Source organism: Thermobia domestica, chromosome 2 (assembly GCF_964235325.1).
Source record: "Thermobia domestica chromosome 2, izTheDome1.hap1.1, whole genome shotgun sequence".
Taxonomy (NCBI): Eukaryota; Metazoa; Arthropoda; class Insecta; order Zygentoma; family Lepismatidae; genus Thermobia; species Thermobia domestica.
In genome coordinates, this window is record NC_137455.1 from 325,331,532 (window position 1) to 325,353,589 (window position 22,058).

The following is a 22,058-nucleotide window of genomic DNA, read 5'->3' on the forward strand; positions in this document are numbered from 1 at the left end:
AAGGGAAAGGATGTAAAAGGAAAATTTCGCTATAAACGTACCCTAACTCTGCAGTGATGTCTATAACAAGAAATAAAGATTGAGAAATGAACATAAAATTAATGCACGCTTCGCCATTTTGCCCACTTTCACTTAGCATATTTTTAGCATTTCTTACAGATCAACCACATATAACTTCTATCAATCCTCTTTTATCAATTGTTTATAACAGATGTGCATTTTAAATATGCATTTGCGCCGCTCCTTTGGCAAATATTTGTTAAATGTGAAACGTCATGAGTATTAATAGGGTATCATTATTCTGTAAAGAATGAAACTTGAGTACCATCCAACGTAGATTTAGTATCTGTATACTGAATTATCAGAAGTAAACTAGAAATCAAACTAACATTTATAATAACATAATACATTCAGAAGGAAAAAAACATAATTATTTTTCTCAGATATGTCATTAGTGAACAAATGGAAAAGGTAAATGTGCCACAGTATGATTATTTTTCTTTGTTGTTTTTTGACATTTGTAAATGGGCTTCAGAAATAGAAAATAAATTATTTCTATCATGCTTAGTATACTGAATCCAAGGAAGAGACTCAACAAACCTCCACAGCTGGCTGAAAAGATTACAGTATATAATTAGATATAGCATAGAAATAAACTGATACTACTCTTATTAAAACGTGATATGTTCATACATTCCATTAATTGTACTGTTAATATGAAGTAGGTGTACGCAAAAGTTCGTCTACGCAATAACGTAAAGCTATCCTCAGGGTCCCAAATTGGAACTTTACCTCAAAAGTGTTTGGATTTTAATTAAAATGAAGATCAAGTGCAAACGTTATCCAGCATTCTTCTCCATAAAACATGCTTCGCTTTTATGCTATATTACTTGACAGACATATTATCAATCTGTACGAAATTATACCATGGAAAAGACACTGTAGACTGTGCTAGTGTACTATTTAAAGGAGTGATGCAAAAATGGCGGCCCTCAAATAAAAATGACTAGTCAATGATTTGTTCCCTTTTCTAACTCCAAGCGTAGCAGGAAGTGTGTAACTGACTATAATAATATATCTGAATCAAGAGTTGACTTTTAATTGTAAAAATATTTTGTTAACCTTTTGCATATCAACTCCATTCTGTAAAACAAGGGAATTACCGTGCAATTTCTGGTAAAACACAAATTTCATATATGTGCTTTCAATGTTCGTATCATAGGCTCTAGTTGGTTTAGATACATTAAATAATTAGCGGATTACGGAGAATACAACAAACAATTAGACCGTATAAAACTTACGGTTAAAGTCGTCTGGAATTCAACACCGCATATCCCCAATTTTGGCGAATTTGTGTCTTTGATACCATTAGAATCAGTATATGATGGCATGCATTCAAGTTAAGTAAAACACCTGTATCACGACAAATGGCTCTGTTACTCCCTCAAGGTAATACCACGTATAATGAGACTGAAGCTAGTCTTCAAACAGTTTTTTGTCTCTCCTGTAAAATTGGTGAAATGTTACTTATGCGGTATTGAATCACAGACGACGATATTCAACATACCTTGCCCTCAGAGAAGGGTGTGAAAAATGGTCACCAAGTTTGATTGATATTTCGTTCTGACCCGTGGTGCATGAAAAATTGATCACTATTGATGCAAAACAAGAAAAATATTGTAAAGTTATGTTTTCATCTTGAAGACATGTAGTAAAACTACACACAGAGATATTTAATACCTTAAAAGTATTAGGCCTTTCTTGTATGAAGCGAATTGATATATAACTGTGGAAAAGTAGGTTACTTGTACCCCTGCGTGATAATGATTTTTATACAAAAAAGAGCATTATGAGTAAAGAGGCAGTACTTCATCTAGAGAACAAACCTGGTATATACACATCACATAAGAAGCAAGAAAAATCCATGTAAATTTCTTTCATGTGCTTAATATCAATCCTCAGTTTGGTTTCAAAGTCTACGAAAAGCTACAACCAAATCTTCAGACTATTCATCAGACTAAGTATAATGTTTAGTGCTATTTGGATTAAGATTTAGTAGCAAATACGTGCAAGAAATCTGTTAAATGTTCGTTTGATATCAATCTATTACACGTCAAGTAAATGCAGTGTGCGTTTATAATTAAGATTTGCTAAAATCAATAACGAATAACGACAATCATTCATTACTAGTTCGTATGATAAAAGTTTTAAATGTTTTAGAATCATTACAGAAGCTTGAATTCAGCGCCGTAACTTAGATTTTTTCGGGGGGGGGGTAAGCATTAATACGATTATTTGGGTCCCTAGAAAAAGTAGCTTTTTCTAATTCTTGGTCCCCCTCTTCCCATCTTTCTCTTATTCTTTATGAGTCCCTCGTAGGATATGGGTCTTGTCGCAAGGTCTGTGGTGCCGTTAGTTACGCCTCTGGGCCCGTTCCATACTTCACAAATTAATTAAGAGGACAATATTGACAAATCTTAAAGCAATACTTATAAATATTATTTCTAGAGCCCCTAATAGTAGGCATTTTTTCTGAAATGGGCCTACGACTCATTTTTATTTACCTTTTGTGTGCTGTTCTGTTTATGAATGTAGTGAACCTATTTGATGCTTCATTTATAATTTCATGTTCGAATCGTATATGGAATAAAAAAATTGTCTTAAAATGGCCCCCCTCGAACGGCAGAAAGCTTCCTGGGGGAGAGTTGCCCTCCCACAAGTTACGGCTCTGCTTGTACTCCCTCTTCCCCTATGAGAATCTCTACTTTATCCATTTGAACTATACAAATATTCTTGTTATACTACAATGTGACAGTCTGTCAATCACGCTCTTAACAGCTTACAGTAAGGCTAATAATTCTTACTAACTGCGTTGCCAGCTACCAAGGAGCAAAAGATGTTGCTAACGCTCAAGCAATTTGCGAACTTGCCGAAGTTTTCCGAGGGGACAATTGTCTAACTTAATCAACATCATGCAACCGAAATAAAACGATGTGAAACTTTAGTTTAACATTCTACGATTATGCCGTTTTGGTTAAAGAAGAAGGATGGATAATCAAAATGAACGATTGTGAGATTAAAAAATTTCGCGTTCTCCCGCCGGAAATCAAACCCGGGACTGAATGCACAAAAGGTGCACGTGCTAGGCACTAGATGAGCACGGAAACTACATGCAGGCAAAGAATATACTATGATAACTACATTACATATGCAATACAATTCAGCTGTTTCGATGTCTATTAAGGAGAGAACCACCATTATCCAGCATCAACGATACTCTCTTAGGCAATCTTAGCCTAAAACATACTAACTGAAAATATTATCGTTTCCTACCTATAAAGTCTGTAGTACTGTACAATTCTGTTCGGAGTGTTGCAAAGAACTCCCGTTCCTTGAAGAAGATACGAAGGGATAGGTAACCCTCACTGAAATGTAAAGACGTTAAATTAACATATGATAATGTGATATACTACAGGAATCATATATACAGAGCCGTAGCTAGAGATTTCTGCGCCCGGGGCAAAGTAGAATTCAGCGTCCCTACACTCACTTTAGCAATCATTATATATATATATATATATATATATATATATATATATATATATATACAGTGGCGGATCCAGGATATGATCAAGGGAGGGGCTAAACCATAGTTTGCCGTTTTGTCCAGTGTAAACCAAGATTGAAGCCCATTTTATCCAGTGTAAACCTGAGCCTCAAGGGGGGGCTATAGCCCCTATAGCCCTCCCCTTGGATCCGCCACTATATATATATATATATATATATATATATATATATATATATATATATATATATATATATATATATATATATATATATAAGAAAAGCAGCTTTTGTTACGCTGAATTTTTATTAATCTTCTTGGAAAGACCATTACAACAACCAAAAATGATCATTATGTATCCTTTTCCAAATAAGAGCTGTTTTCGAGAGTCTTATTTTGGACTTTTTGTTAAACTTGACAAAACTACCTTTGGTTGTATACAAATTCGCTACGAGAACAGTTATGGAAAGTTACTACTATTTACAACATTTCATACTATTGATAAGAAATGAAATTTTAATACATTAAAACTATGTGCTTTTAAATTGTTCCAAATGGGTGACAGTATTAATTTCCAGTAATAATTGTAAACTTTTTAATTTTATTCTGTATGTGACCACATCAATAGTATGTTAATTTCGATCTCTTAACGGTAAAAAATATTTTGTGAAATGTAATGGAAATTCAGAAGGATCCTTCTTTGTGAATTTCTAAATATTGATCGATGGAGGTGAAGAATATGTTCAATGTTTGTACTTAAAATCCAAAATATACTTTGGCTACTACATATGTCTGAAATTATAGTAATTACTTAATTTCTTAATGAATGATAGTTCCGAATTTAAGGTACTTATTATTAATTAACATATTAAAATACACTAACACGTACATATATGAAGAATGTGTGTACTTATGTTTTGTATGTATGTAGATAGATAAAAACATCACACAGCTAGACACGCATACACAAAATAATATGGTGCCGATATAAAAAGTTGATGAAAAATGACCTCAATAAATTCCTCCAAATTGGAAGCCTTTGATATGTCAATGGAATTTTTTAAAAAATCATTGGTAGTGATTAGTGTGTGTAAAAAAGTGGAACTTCGTCGGCTAAGTTCTGATCCCTTAAGCCCTTATTCTACCACTGCTTGAAGTTCGAAAATGTTATTGTTTCCCTCGTTTACTTTTATTTTTAATATTCCCGCGCAAACAGCAGCTTGAATGTGTCTCTTCACTCTTCTCACTTTCATACCTTCATTCTCAACGTCGCACAGTGGGGCCAAACCAGGCAATTCTTAGCAAAAACTCGAAGAATGAAGTAAAAGATTGACTTGATATAATTTGCTATAATGAGACCTTAATAGTGTACACATAAAATAGTGTGCAGGAAAAGAAGTGATAGCTATTTACAATGAATTCATGGGACGTGTAAATTTGGTTATCCACCGAAGCAGGAAAGGTGCTGCTTAGTGACAGAAGATAGGAAATTGACTTTGAATGTGACTATTCCTACATTGCGTGTAGATATTCCGTGACTGGTAAACATGGTGACACGACCGACATGTATGTATCGTTTTGTATATTTAGAATGTCGAGGTAATGTATAATCAATAATCATATTTGGAATGATGTTAATATCAGTATCATATCCCTATGGTAATCCCCTACTTAATATCATATTTGGAAAATGCTGTGATACTGAAAGCATATAAACTGTAGTCAAACGATAGAATGGCATTTTAGTAGAAAATATGGCATAATAATGTTATGTCTGTGATTTTTTAATATATCGTAACGGAAACATTGTTCTTACTGTATGCAAAATGAAAACCTGCACATATTTGCACTTTTGGGAAATATAGCGCATGAAAATGTTTGAGGAAAACCGCATTTTGGATGCAATGCTGCTTTTGAATTGAGGTGGGATGAATGTGAGAGCAAGCTAGATTATTAGACGTGTGATCCCCATGCACGCAGTGACAAAGTTGAATATAGATCGATTCTGGGAATTTTGCCGCCAAACCTACTTGGTGCTTCGCCCCCTAGGACCCATCTTGTTACCAACATCCAATCATACTCCTCTGGCATTAGCCAACAGAACTAAACTCTAGTCAAACAGGTGTGATTAATGGTGGCGATATTTTGAAACGTCAATGTTTGCCAAACAATCTATGGGCCATAAGGTAGAATCATATTTAAAATGGTGTTGATCAATTCAGTATTGCGTTTTTTTTTGTGATGCGATAAGTGCACAGAAGTGACATTGGAATCAACTGTAATGAGCCTCCGCTCGCTCCAGCTCAGAGTGTTCCAATCAAGCCCTGAAATCAGCCCACGTAATGCACGATGCAATATATGAAACAAGCTGAACAGGTTACTGATGCTTGTAAATCATAATATGTTTAATACATCTGATGATATATATCGATAACTTGTGATGAGATAATTTTTATGTGTTGAAGCGTCCTAGCATCTTCATTGTCATAACGAATCCCCCACAACTTGGAAATAATTTTGAGAAGCAAGAACTTTTCTTCAATTTTATTACTCTTCAGTTGTAAAAAGAATAAGTACACTTTTTTCCTTTCATGCGTAAGAATGTAAGTCAATCGTAAGTTGCCAAATCAAAGCATATTGCCCACGCGTTTGTTTATGCCAATCATATAATCTGTTATATTATTTAGGCGCGAATATAAGGAATATTTCCTTTTATGATGTAACACTCTATGTTTTTGATAAAATAATGTCGAAATAACATTATTGTAGCCACTGCACACACCAAACTAATTGGTTTTCTTTCAATTTTCTGCTTCATATTGCGAATTCTTATTTTTGCCAAGAATTCAGTGCCTTGGCTCCACTGTGCGTCGTGATTAATCGGATTGGATAGGAAAAAAAAATGAAATGAAATCTTTGATTTTTACGTCCCACGGTATGCCGGTTAGGCTAAAGGAGACGGTGATGATGAGTAACGAATGAAATGTTGGAATGAAGAAAGTGGGAGGAAACGGGAGAACCCCGAGAAAACACACGCACGCGGTGTTTGTCCACCACAAAGTTCACTTGGCGGGGCTGGAATCGAATCGGGGACCCCAAGTAACAGAGGTGAACGCTCTACCACTGAGCCCCCAGGGGTAGAAAAACGTTTTGAACTCATCACTGTCAAAACGCCGAACACGACTTTGCTCGTTTCTGATTTTGAAAATGCTCCTGCGTACACTATAAGTCATTACTCGGCACCTTGTATACCACATGTCATTAAGAAATCATCTATAACTCTTTAAGTAATAAGTAAAAACTTGTTGTGACTTATTTAAACTTTTGGATTGCGAGCGAAGCGAGCAAGAAAATTTTTAAGAAATCTACGTATTTCATTGATAACCGACAGCAATGTTGATCTAATAGGGCGCCAATACTTTCTAGGGGCGACTCGTCTTTTATTCATGTCCAACACAACTTTTTCTTTCTCCTTGCTCGTTCGGCGCCCCCTTGTTGTCAGCGCCCGGGTCGGGCGCCCCGCTGGCCCCCCTTAGCTACGGCTCTGCATATATATATATTGTAGAAACGGATCAACTTTGTGTAATGATGCAATCTCTCTTCTTCAGAATATATGATAAACATAGAAAAGAAATGTTAGCGAATCTAAACTATATTCATTAATGGTTATCGTAAACTGGAATTGTATGAGCTCTTTTATGGTTTCATTTGACTTTTATTTGAAACCAAGGCGTACGTATATGCATTATGCTTCCCTACTTGGTGGAAATTTATATATTTAATTAATTCTTCTTAAATTACTATTATATCTTTTAGATTATTCTGTTTACGTAGGTGAATCGGTGCTTCGAAAACTTCTATGGGTACGAAGTAAATGGAAGTTTTAAGATTAACAGCTATTTTGGGGTATTTGGGAACTGTTACGGGAACTGTCTTGATTCGCTAATCATATGTTTCAGCGTTCATATTGTCATTGCACTCTAGATTGGGGAATGGGTAGCAAATACCCGTATTCTTTTCTTTTCTTTTTCTTTCTTTCTTTTTCTTTTTCTTTTTTTTACTTGTTCCATGGACTGTTTGGTACTTCAAAATTACTGTTTTGTTACGGCAGGAATTAATACATGAACAAATTTAATACTAACAATCTTTTAATACATTGGTGCTGTAATGTTGATCATTGGAAGATAGCAGATGTACGCATAAAAGTACTTGGCGTCCTAATAGAGGGCGACTATTACTATGAAATCAATAGTGTCATTATTCTACTTACACCGCCAAAAGTTTATGTTAATACACAAGAAATAAGGACGGCGTATTTTTATAATCATTAGTATCCATGGCCTTTAAAAGGTCACGGAGTTAGTTTTTACTAATTCTTGGGAGTTAGTAATTAGTAGGGCCCGGATAATTATGTACTAAAAACAATGAAAATATGTACATATATATGTACATAAAATCTCAATAATATGTAATAAAACCCTTCCAAAAGAGCAAAATATGTAAAATGAAAATACCAGAATTTTCTATTACGTTTTCTACATTTGATGTGGTAAATACAATATTTATTCAATTACAATGTTTACTACCTGTTACTTTTCCAGCATGATGTCCGCAACACTAAGAAACAGAATGAGTTTCAAATTTTCAGTCAGAAAACTTATCTTGTTATCGCGTATAAAAGAGTTTCTATGCACTAATTGGTCGTTTTACTTCACACAAAGTCTTGCTGCGTATTTATACTTTCAGAAATCATCCAAAGGTCGTTCAACTGTACATTACGGGAGAATTCTAGAACACTGGTCCGCCTACCTGTACAACAGATAGTAACCTACCCTAACATAGCCTAACCTCTCTAATCTCTAATTAATCTTAATTAACCTTATTTCGGAAGGAATTTTTACGAAAACTTTGTTTATGCCATTGTACATCTAATGAGCGTCCAGCGTTATAGAACCTTCCCGTACATTACACTCTCAAAACATTTTAGTAAAAAATATCGTGAAGAACAAAACATACTCAATTAATCTTTTCACTATTGCAACAGTCGATCTCCGTAACAGTAAGGAACGAAAATGTGTTTCAAATTTTCAAACACAAAACCTCTCCTGGTATCACGCAACAGAGCTTTTTATTGACTGAACGATCGTTCAAAATTACGCGAATTAATTGGTGCATACTTAAACCTGCACAAATCAGAAGGTGCGTGTTCAATAGCCACGACATGGATTTAGCTTCACTTAACACTCCACTAATAGCATAAATTGTCTTATAGCCTGGATTTTTCTCCAGAACGAAAGCTATCTTCTTATTCAATGCATCCCCAACCGGTCTTTCACACCTACCAAAGAAGCAACTGTTGAGCGAACAATTTCAAGATTGTCTGAAAGGGTAGATGATGATTTCTCCAAGGATTAAATAGTACTACTGAGACAAGAAAAATTGCTCTGAATGTAGGAAATATCATGCTTCAACTTCCCGTCATCAAACATTTGTTTCGCTATTTCTATGGAAGATGCATCTTCAGAATCAAAATGTAACACTTGTTTCACTGCATCAAAGTTCGTAACATAGTAACACACAGCATCAATCTAGCTTCCCCACCTCGTTATTACCGGCTGAGGAGGAAGAGGTAGTTCAGGGAACAGTTCTTTAAATTTCTCAACTCTACTGGGAGCCTTCAAAAATACCTTCTTTGTATTTGAAATTAATGCATCCACTTGTGAAAATCTAGAACGAACAAATTTTGCAACACGATGGAATGTGTGGGCAAGACAAGTTAGATGTAACAGCTTCGGATACAATACTTGCAAAGCTTCTACAGCTTTGCACATGTACGATGCTGCATGAGTCACTAGAAGGAAGACATTGTTATGCTTGATACCATCAGGCCACAAAAGTCCCATAGCATCATTAAAGAGTTTTGCAATGGCTTGATGGTTGCATCGCAGCAACAAATCACTAGTTAACAGGATAGGCTTGCTGACTTCATTATCTTTCAACAAACCTATTACAACATTACCAACATGTCGCCCCTCTACATCAGTTGTTTCGTCAATTGACACCCAAATAGGACCATCACCGATTTCCCCATGAATAGAGTTCATTGTTTCCACATATAAATCAGGCACGTAATGCTTTCTGATTGTAGATTCATCTGGAACTGTTTCGTGTGTGTATTGTTGCAAAAATTCACGAAGTACTGTATTGTTTAGTTTCCAAATAGGGATATCAGCACATACCTTAGCACGGCACAGATCACTTGAAAACTGAGACTTCCGTGGCCCTGGACTACTTTGAGCTTGAGATTAAGTTACTAGCAACTGCTTTTGTGGTTTAGGCTTTGAAGCTCGGGTGTGATGGCGTGATGTGGATATGTGTTACACAACTTGGGAATGTTGAGCGCATGAGACACCCTTCTCAAAAACCTGGCAAGAAAGCACTTTTCCATCTGTGGAAAAATGCTCAAACTCTTCCGTGAAATGCTTAAGTCTTATTGACAACGGGGTTTTATCCTTTGGCATCTTGGAAACAGGATTTGCTGACAGCACAGGAGATTAAATATTCAATAAAATAGCTCACACTTTCCCTACGGCATGCGTTGTGGTGGCGGCGCTTCACTTTTGTAAATCAAGAGTCCAGCCTTACCAATTGCGTGAATGCAAACTTCCCCATCTGATTTAATATTTTTCGCCGAAGGAAAATATTAGTGGGGCGAGTTTGCGACAAAAACACGATAGGCAATCGTAAAGCCGCGTCGCGATAGTAATTCGATTGAATTATTAATCTCACATAAGGATGTGAGCGCTACTACCGCGACCGAGAGTGTACGATTGCTAATCAAATCAGGTTGTTTCCAACTCTACCAATCTGCCAAACTACGCTTCAATAATATTTTAAAAGGGTGAAACGCAGTGAAACAATAAATAAATAAGTAAATAAATAAAAATTAAAAATTAAAAATAAAGCAAGCACTTTAAATTCAAAGAGAGTTGAGTGTTTTCTTCTTTTCAAAGTCTATTGTTGAACAGTTTTTGTACGAAAAATCCCTATAAAACATGAAAATACCAAGAAATATGTAAAATTATGTGCTCATGAGTAAAATATGTAATTATATGTACATAAATGTAAAATATGTAAATATATGTACTTTCAAATGGGTGTTTTTAGGCACTATGGGTCACAAATGACATTATTACCCTGATTTGGTATAAAAATATAACCCCTACAAAAATATGTAATTAAATAATTATCCGGGCCCTAGTAATTAGTCTACTACAATTAAACATTCTTAATCATATTGCTCTTCGAATCCTGCATCCAGGACAACTGGTTCATTTATCCCTTCTTTAATGCGCTACTGGATAAATGCATAAATTATTGTAGTCATGAACAGGGTAAGACAATAGTAGAGGTAATGAAAAATTATGCTCCAATAAAAAAAATAGATGGCCAATGAAGAACCATTACTCGCATCACTTCCATTTACTGTGACCACTAACAGCATGATTCCTCCTACATTTTCTATTCACTTCAGACTGCCCTCTTTCCAAAACACAAAGTCAAATGCAATTTTCTGTTATATAGATCGATAGTTCCTATAATACTAGGGAGGTGTACTCTAGGGGTGTTAAAAATCAGCAAGTTTGTGCAACCTACTCAAACGCTGTACAAATGTAAGTGAAGAAATATTTCCATGCTAAATTGAAACGAAAATCACTTCTTCAATGCCATATATGGTACTGTCAGGGAAGCCAGGGTAGTGATATCGATAAATATTAATGTTTTATTCTTGAAAATTAGGACAGAAAACTTATCTATTATATAATTCTTATGTGCAACTATTAGTATGGTCTACATCAAATAACTTTCCCCTCTTAGTTTATAGTGATATAACTTTAAAGATAGGACTTCCCTCACAAGCGTCTCTGCTTCAGAGTCACCTTTTGATGATAAGTTAACACTGAACATTTTATGTAGCTGTCGAGAATCAAACAGAGAACGCTCGCTAACCAACTTGCTGTACAGGAGAAATAACATATAATTTCTAGTTTCTATTGTACTCTAAAGTAATGAAGAGAAGTCCTCGTACCTTTCAGTAGCATTTGTGAGATTGTATAACGAAATTACTGATGCTCTCGGTAAAATTGTCTGGTCTGTTTCAGATTGATAACTTAAGTCCATACAACTTGGTAAACAACCACAACCATTTCTTAAGTCCTTGTCAGCTTCCGTTTTAAGAATGTAGCTGTAAGCAAATTTTTCTGAAAGGAAAAGAAACAACAACAACAACAAAAAAAAAGAAATTATATTGAAGGTTTACATAGTAGAATAGTTAAGTGGTTTCGTCTTTTCAGGGCTACTCGGTGTTATATTCATAGCACGAGAGCATCCAATGCAAATGAAGAACCATTAAATTGAACGCCTTAATAAGGTAATTTAGTTCTTCTATCTCAATAAAGATATCGAATTTTAGACATCTATATTTATTTCCAAACTGCAAAACATAAATCCTACAAGATATGGGATTTAGTTCGTGATAATTTGTGCAATGGACAGAGAAAATTGGCAACTTCGAAAAAAAAAAAAAAACTCTTAGATCGCGGCTTCAAGGAAAATATATTGAATTTACTTCTAGAATAAAATACAGACAATACAGAGCCTAATGGTTTGTGTTTCATGTCTTTAAAGCACCTAGGATTACTAGATTTGAACTATGTGTGTTTGAAATTATGTAAACCTTCCAAAACACGTGTAAATGTTTTCAAATCTAATCTAAGAAATTTATATTACGTTTTTCGATATACTATGTGTTTAAGTAAACATTATTTACTTAACGTTGTAGACTCCCAGAACGTGTTATCATTTTCATATTTGATTCTCAAGCAAATCCTAGATAAAATAATAGATTTGTGTTTCAGTACTACTACGTCAATTTGAAACCTAGTTGATTTGTTTACAGTTCTTTTCTACTGGACAGCATTACCCATTGGTGTGTGCAGTATTACCCACATATGCAGATAATTCCGGACTATGCAATACCTTTGGTTATTCCATTGTTAATTTTGTTCTCGTATTGCAATTACACAAATATTCTCACTTTTCATACAAACAGGAGGGAGCACAAAATATATTACGTTTGAGCTTGATACGTTACAAAATAGCTCAACAATTTTGTCATTGTTAGTGCCATTCCATCACTTCGCTCTGCAGTTGTGCTTTACATTAGATGGTCGTAAGAAAGGAATATTATGTTCATAATTAATAAGATAGTAGTACAGGCGCATTAAGAGTAAACCAAAGGAAACCAGTATATGGAATTAGTTATTTAGTACTATGAGCAATTAGAGTGAAGAAATTATAACGTGCTGACCACATGCTAAGTGGATAAGAAATTCTGAGGCACAACAATTTAGTTCGCTGAGTTGAGATGATTTTGAGTTTTACGACCCGTTCATTTGTCCACATACCTTACAGAAAATGTTAAAAATATTTATTTTAGAACATGTTTTGAAATAATGGACTCCCTAACACTACAGACATAGGCCCAAAATTTTGAAATGGTTACAATTGGTTATTTTTCCAAGCATTTGCCAACACAATTGTCAATGTATCCTCCACGAAAAAGTGAGAAATGGTCGTCTGGTTAATTGCCAACGTTGTCCTTACTTGAATTGGCTGCTTTTTCAAGCATTTACCTGGCTAACTGGCAGCGTTGTCCTTACTTGCAAATGGTTGTTTTTCCAAGCATTTGCCTGGCTAACTGCTAACGTTGTCCTTATGTTGTAATTAGTCACTTATCCAAGCATTTGGCAAAATAATTGCCAACGTAGCCCCCACGAAAAATTGGAAATGGAAGTCTGGCTAACAGCCAACGTTGTCTCTACGTTGCAATTGGCCGCTTTTTCAATCATTTGCCATGGTTATCAATGTAACTCCCACGAAATGGTAGTCTGGTTAACTGCCAGTGTTGTCCTTACTTGCAATTAGCTACTTTTACAAGCATTTAAATGGCTGTCAGCGTTGTCCTTACTTGCAATTGGTCGCTTTTCCAATAATTTGCCTAGCTAACTGCCAATATTGTTCGTACGTTGCAATTGGCTACTTTTCAAGCACTTGCGTACACAATTGCCAATGTAACCCCTACAAAAAAGTGAAAAATGGTAGTCTGTATAGCTGCCAACGTTGTCTTTGTACGCTGCAATATGCCGCTTTTCCAAGCATTAGCCAACACAATTGAAAATGTGACCCCCACAAGAGAAGTAATATTGTGATTACTAGTGCAAGTTGTTGAATAAATTGAGACAAACTGTCGGTTGGATAACACAAACACAAACACAATAACCTAAGTTGGGCGAATGTGTTCGCCCAACCATAAGCCTACGTAAGCCCTACTATGTGTGCTGCTATGGCTCAACATATTGTATATCTTGAATGAAAATTCATCTCTGACAGTTTGGAAAGAAAATGCTATCTGTGTAATTCTCTATTAGCGACACTAAATTTTAATTATATTTGTCTTTATTTTTCGATAATTTTTTACAGAAAAATGTAGAGGTTGTTTTTTGCATTTTTTGTTGGCATGAATAATAATGCTAATGCAATTGAATATTCCTTTGTATTGAACTGGAATAGGAAATAAAGCAGTATTGTCATATAATGGATATCAATGTATTTATTTTTTTCGTATAAACATTTTTTATTTAGCTAAAAACTAAACTTTCACTAACATACTTACTTCTTGCAATTAAACAACAAAAGTTACTTCCTGGACCGCAAATTGGCATATCTTTGGTCCCTGTGTAATGAGACATAAAATATAGTTGTTAGCAAGTGTGAATACTTCCCTCCCATAATATTATTATGCCAGTAACTTATAAACAAATACATTATCAATTTAAGTAGGGTTCTCTGCTACTTATAGATAATTATATTAGGTCTATTACAGAGAATAATGTATCGACACACACAGTGACCAATAACTGTCTTTCATATAGCACAGTGAAATCGTATTTAACAGAATTCAGGGGAAACAGGGGGAACACCGAAGATGATGAGAGGCGTGGAAGACCAAAAATAATGGTGACCGTGGCGACTGTGGATCGTGTTTACAACATGGTTCTCGCAGACAGGCAAACTGGTCTGTCACGTATTGCAGAGATCATACGGATCAGTGTGGAGCTTGTCCATCACATCTTGCTTAAAGAACTTATTATGAAAAAGTGTCGGTAAAGTTGGTGCCCACATTTCTCACAGCAGATCAGACGCGAACAAGACGGGACTGTGCACAGAGTATGTTGCACCGTTTTTTTCAGTGAGTGCTTTCAACTTTATTAAATAAATTGTTACTGATGAGGAAACGTAATTACATGTGTATGATCCCGAGACCAAAACTCAGTCTATGCAGTGGTGCCATAGTAAGTCACCAAAGTTTAAAAAATGTCGAGAGACAAACTCACTGGGAAAGTAATGTGTGTCACATTTTGGGATTCTGCGGGGGTAATACTGAGCGAATATCTGGAAACAGATACTATATTGAATGTATAAACCTGTTGGAAAAATGCACACCGCATTGAAGGAAAAGAGGCGAAAGAAACTGTCCAAACACATCACCTTCTTGCAAGACAATGCTCCTTGCCACAAAGCAGCCATCGCAATGCACAAACTGTGTGAACTGAAGTTCGATATCCTTGACCATCCTTCCTATTCTCCAGATCTGGCCCCCTCAGATTTTTATATTTTTCTAAAACTTAAGATGCACCTGAAAGGAACTGAATTTAGAAACACTAATGACGTCATAACAACTGTAGAGGCATGGTTTGCATCACAAGACTAAAAGTTTTATTATCATGGGATAGAATTGCTGCAAGAACGTTGTATTGAGTGTGTCAGCCTATAAGGTAACTACGTTGAACAAAAAGCTATCACAGGGTACCTGGTGTCATGTTTTCACTCCGAGGCCAGAAACTTATCTAACTTTCCTCGTATTTTATTAATAATCCTACAATACCTGATAAGTAATTTGACATGAAAAATTCTCAACGGGTAATATACTCTTGAAGGCAAGTTCCTTCTCGGACGATTACCTTAAAAAATACTTTGGCGGTTTTGTTCATATTACGTAAATAGATATTTCTTTAATAATCCTATAATGCTACATAAATCACTTCACATGAAAATACCTACAAGGTTTAGGTTATTCTTGAGGTGAGTTTCTTCAACACCTCTTTCAAATACAACCGATGCGATATTGATTATATTTAATGAACAATTATTTCATTAATAACCTTAATATTTGGCAAAAACATTTCTGATTTAAGAAAATGAACAACACGGTAGTTTACTTTTGGGAGGAGTTTTCTTCAGCCGAAAACGCCTTATAATTTTTTTTACACAGGGTGTTTCAAACCAACACAGACAACGTTTGGGACGTGATTCCTGTCACGAAAATAAGACAAAAAGTATAGAGCAACTTGGGTGCACAAACGCTTCCTTTCAGAGTTATAGGCTGCCGACAATGGAAAAAATGAACTTTAAAAGTTCATAGCTATAATACTATGGGACCTACGGTAGTCGAGTCAAGACTTTACTTAAGAACTAGTATGTGCTCTATCCAAATATCCATGTTTACAAATCCTGCAGTACTTCCGTAACAATTTTTGTAGAGGTAGTTAGTGAGTACTTCAAATTATATGAACGTAGCCAAACTCCCTCTATAAAAATTGTTGCGTGAGTATCTTAGGATTCTGAAACACGTACTTTTGGATACCCTAAGTGAAATGTTGACCGGACTACATATACCTACCCGTCCGGTAGGTCCCATAGTATTGGAGCTATGGACCTCCAAAGTTAATTTCTTCATGTTTTTGGAAGCCTATAACTCCGAAATGCACCCAAGTTGGTCTATACTTTTTGTCTTATCTTGGTATCAGGAATCACCTCCCAAACGTTGTCGGTGTTGTTTTGAAACACCCTGCATTTCATAAATAAGTGTTTCAGTAATAAATACATCTTAACATGATTTAGTTGAAGAAATTTGAGCGAAAAAGTTTCATGCAGTGGTTGCATCCCTTATTAGACTGAATATTGTTTGTTTTACTACTTGCAGTATTTAAAAAAGTTCGAAAAATATACTGTAAATATCTACAGACGGTTTTAAGAAAAATCAGAGGGGTGGTCTGTTCTATTAAAGGACAAGCAGCACCAAAGAATTCTGTATATTTAGAAAAAATAGTAATCTTGTATCATGTGAAAACAGTTTCTAACTTTTAGCGAAGAACGAAACCTGCTAGAGATATTCCCTTAAATATAGATGCAGATTATAATTAGGATAACTATAGCAAACATATTTATAAATAAGTTTTACTTACTTGGCAGCATTGGAGGCACACAACCACAACCACTGAATGTGATATTAACCAGACATTCTATTTGACAATTGCTCTGTCCATAGACTTCAAAGAATCTGAGAGTTCTTTCATTCTGAAAGTAGCAATTTCTTTTCTTCGGAGAAACGTTCGTCAACCTAGGACTTGTTCTCATCACTCGTGGGCTGATGCTAACTTCCATTGCAAGTCCTGCTCCCATTCGCAAATAATTTCTATCCATTTGTGGTAAATCGGTAGGGCTATGAAGCGATACCTACAAAAGTCACGTAAATGCTGTGGTAAGATATTAGGAATTACAAAACATTAAATTAGTTTTTTTTTTTTTAAATTTTAGTTCGGTAAACACTAGTCACGTTAGTTGACTATGTTGTCAATTTCAATTGTCGAAAATCAGAAATATTCGGTGAAATATGAATTTGGTGGGTGGTTTTGTTCAACGATCTGTTAGAATTATTTTTGGAATTAATTATTAGTAACTGTTTATTTCAGTTAAAGCCCGCAGAAAACGAGGAATTCCCACGTAGACAGTATGTCTTTCTGTTGCTCGTTTTTCTTACTATTGCACGTATGTCAAGAATTTGATGTATGGAAGATTTGTATATTCCGCATACGAATATTTCTTTCACTTTGCACAAAATTAGAAAGTTACACGATACGCAGTGAAGGAAATTGAATTGAAGCACCTTTACATTTTTCTTCTCCATTAATAACCATAAAGCTATGAAATTTTATCTGTGAGCTTTTTGATAGATAATGTCAGGTTTAGGGATGCGCAAGAGACGAGTCGAGACAGGATTTTCCTGACAAAATTCGAGTCGAGACACGGCTCTTTCAATAGGGAAATATACATTTTTCCAGTTGAGACATCACTTTTACAGCACATTTTCGAGACGAGACAGCCACAAATCTTGTCTCGTGCGCATCCCTAGTCAGATTCCTGTACTAAGTTTCACAATTTTGCAACCGCCAAGTTTTTAATCTAAAACATTATCTTTTAAGTTTCAAAGTAATGTTTGAGTAAAAATTCAACTTTAATTTTCAGCATAAGAACACGCTGGCGCGTCTCAAGAATTTCAACTTTGAAAAGTTGATAGAAAGATAGCGATCTACTATTATGGGCATGTAAGTACTGTAACTGCATTCAGTAACATTGTGCATTATACCAGGAAGCTACTATTGCTTAACATGGAAATGTGCATTACATCATTTTTATCTTCTCGTATTTTCGATAAGTGGCTGCAGACACGTGACGGCCGACGGTCTACTTCTAAAATAGTTAAAAAAGTTCTCCATTTAACAGAGCTTGATTCAACTTTTCTTTATTCTTTGTAAACAAGTGCCGAAGGTGCGGTTTCCAACAACTTGGAATAAAGAGGATGATTAAATATGGGCAAAACACAAACATCCTTTGCGAAAAGAAACAAATACGAACTTGTTGATGGAGTGCATACAATTAAATTTGAGTTTGTTTTCACAATGGCAGAGGGAGAGTTATGTAAAGTGATCAGTCCGTTTTTACGCCTGCTATAACAGATAAGTACAATATATTGATATATTATATTATCGTAAATGTGCTGGAAAACGTGGCAGTGGTTTCGTTTTTAGTTCCTTAAATGAAATGGCACAACAAAAATATTTCTAAAAAAACTCAAAAACAGTTGGTGCTTCACGCATGATCCTCACTGTGTCAGAGCTCGGACCCTAGTGCTGTACGGTGCGTTGTTTAGCATAGACCTTCCATGACCAGCTCGGGAGAGTAATGCTCCCGCAAGTACGTTTTTCGCGCGCTACTCTAGCCAGCTGTTTTACGCGCTATCCTAGCTGGTTGTTTTAAGTTGGTCACAAAATTTATATCATGGAGTACAAGGGGAACAAAACGAGCCCTGAGGGGGCTTCTAACCCGTTCCTACTACTACTACTACTTACCTGCACAAAAGTAAGTAAATCACTTTTTTGAGTATTATTTTCATATTTTAATTTAAAAAGTGTCATAAAAATGTAAAAAAAAAACTTTCCTCGGGCCGGGTTTGAACTCACGCCAAAAGAAATTTTCGTTATTAGCATATACGAGAAGCACACTCGGCCACGAACACCAACAGCAATAACCGTTTGATTTCTGCTATTTGAATGCAATGTGGCAAGAAATGGATAACGCCAACCAATCAGAACTGTGTTTTTCGTTCCTACTTGCGGGAGCATTACTCTCCTGAGCTAGTCCTGCCCTTCCACCGGGAAGCGCGCTGCTGGGGACTGGAGCGCCATCTGACTGCCAGTCTCATTACTTTACAGACAAACTCTGTATATGAATTATAATTTCAGCTTAACATGGGAACCGAACTACACGAGCTAGCTCGAACCTAGTCTCCGAAGCCAAAATCTGGTATGCTAGCCATACAGGAACAAGGAAGTAAACATATTTTCAAATTCTTGTCCAGTAAACATCTTCAGGGTGAAAACACTTCTTGGTTGACTTCACATTCTCGAAGTTCAACGCTTGCATGATATACTAGTACTAACATTACATTCATGAAGAAAAGAATATTTATTTCTATGAATTTAGTTCTTATATTACAGAACATGGAATTTTAAGAGAGATCAATTGGGTGCTTCATAAACAAAATAATTCTATTCTTCTACTACCATATGCTGCGTACTCTCTTCAGTAGATGCTATTTTATGGGTATTTAAGGAGTTATCGAAAGCTCTTTATTATACAGGGTGTTTCAAAACAACACCGACAACGTTTGAGAGGTGATTCCTGACACTAAGACAAGACAAAAAATATAGACCAACCTGGATGCATAAACGCCTCCTTTCGGAGTTATAGGCTGCCGAAAACTTAAAAAAAATGAATTTAAAGTTACATAGCTCCAAAACTATGTGACTTACCGTAGTCGGGTCAAGATTTGACTTAGAAACTGGTATGTGCCCCACCCAAAAAATCATGTTTTAGAATCCTAGGGGTACACACACAACAATTTTTACAGAGGGAGTTTGGCTACGGTTATATAATTTGAAGTACTCACCAACTATCTCTATAAAAATTGTTGCGGAAGTACCGCAGGATTCTGAAACATGGATATTTAGATAGGGCATATACTAGTTCCTAAGTAAAATCTTTACCCGACTACGGTAGGTTTCACAGCTTTGGACCAAAGGATCTTTAAAGTTCATTTTTTCGTGTTTTCGAAAGTCTACAACTCCGAAAGAAAACATTTGTGCACCCAAATTGGTCTATACTTTTTGTCTTATCTTGGTGTCAGGAATCACGTTCGAAACGTTGTCGGTGTTGTTTCAAAACACCATGTACATTTACTCTGTTTGTTTGTATACTCGGGGGAAACAAAATTTCAGGAACCACTTGATGGATCACCAATTTTGGCGAGGGTATAGAGGGTTCAAAAAATAGAAATTGAGCTTGTTGGTGGAGATGATCCACCCAGTTGATCCCAAGATTTCAGTTTACAGCAATCAAAAATTGATTCCCCATATGTTCCTATGGAAGTAATTATGGATATCATCTTTATTTGATAGACTACCTGCAGTGCTGTTGCGATTATCGGGTTAGTTAATCTTCAGAATGCAAATACTAAACCCTGCGTGGATCACAGCATTACTTTGTGTATAAAACATCTACAGATAATCCTCAACTTCCTCTTACTAACACAATACGTTACTTCACTGAATTTAGGTAATGATTTGGAATGTGATACTCTCGACAGGAACACCACGTGAGTGAAATGTTTACCTTAATTCCATCAATTGAAGAGAAGCACATGGCGTGGCTATTAAGTAGATCAGTTCTTATTACAATGTGCAATCCGCTTTGGAATCCTTCCTCTTGAACTCGTCTCGGATACAAATGCTCAGTGTTTCCTTCCAAATTATAACCTGCTTCAGGAGACCATTTGAGGCTCAAATTATCATTTGCTGTCTGAGGCAAATGGCGCCTGTAAGACCAACAATGAAAGAACAAAAATGGCCCACCTGATGAGAAAAAAGTTTTCCGCAAATGGTTACGCCATTTTTCGGTACTAATATTTTTTTATTATATATTTTATATGTTAGATATTCTACGGACATTTTATGTTAACTTGATAGTAGGAGAGATCTAAAAAACAGAAAAAATAGTGAATACTAATCCCGCATGTAAACGCAGATTTGCAAAAGTAAATTATATAGGGAGAAAACATTAAAACATTGGATAAAAATTAAATGAAACTAGTGTAGTTTTATTATACACACTAAAGTTGTTCGAGCTTCTTATACTTACATATTCTTCGATTTTCTAGTACTCCATATTCTTCACTGCTTAATCAAGGTAAATGGTACACGAAAGTTAACTGTTCACGCATTTGGCATCCAGTGAGTTGTAAAAAGCAATAACAAAACGCTTCCTTGAAACTTCCAGAAAACAGTAAATTGCGCCTAGAAGATCCTGACAGAGCAAAGTTGTAATGCACCAAATAGCATTTAAATCTTGACAATGTCAAGTTGACACTTTGAGAGATTTCAAATTCAGAGAATTCTTCCAATTCAAGGTAGGCTATTTTCGAAGAACTGAATTGCTCGAAATAACAAGGAGAAAGGAAATATATTACTAAATGAAACAAATGGGACGGTACGGACATAAGTCCAAGCTGACATAATCCTCCTAAGAAGAATGGAAAGTATAAAAGATTAATACTTGCAAAAGTTGTTCAACTGGCAAACATCCTGGACAAGAAAAATAAGGCACTCTCATACTTTTTGTATCTAATATAAATAAAATGAAGAGGTTGTTTGTGCGTCTGTCTGTGTGCGACCTGGAGACCAAACGACTGGACCGAGAGCTACCAAATTTTGGTCACGGGTATCTTGGTCCAGACACCAGAACAAGACGAAGGGTTTTCTCAAAATTCGAACCAGGGGGGTCTCAGGGGTATCATTTGCCGGGACATGTAAAATGATACCCCTGGCCGGTATTAGTAAAAAATGACCGATATTAGTCTCAAATTCATAGTTTTTGCGGTCGCTGAGATCAACGGTGAAATTCCAATTGCATTAACTTCCAAATTCACCCCATTTTGTTAAGGGCCGCAGGTTACCGGGAGGGGGGATACCGAGAC

At 35.8% G+C, this 22,058-nt stretch overlaps 1 protein-coding gene across 1 annotated transcript in view; it reads right to left on the reverse strand.

Annotated features, from left to right (window-relative positions):
* LOC145679507 (pickpocket protein 28-like) overlaps positions 1 to 22,058 on the reverse strand; it is a 46,921-nt gene that overhangs the window by 2,937 nt on the left and 21,926 nt on the right. Inside the window, exons 4-6 of the mRNA XM_081750086.1 lie at positions 20,699 to 20,900; positions 16,933 to 17,203; positions 11,655 to 11,826 (exon numbers count right to left, since the gene is read on the reverse strand). Of these exons, the coding sequence (XP_081606212.1) occupies positions 11,655 to 11,826; positions 16,933 to 17,203; positions 20,699 to 20,900 (645 nt within the window). The remainder of the gene's footprint in view (positions 1 to 11,654; positions 11,827 to 16,932; positions 17,204 to 20,698; positions 20,901 to 22,058) is intronic.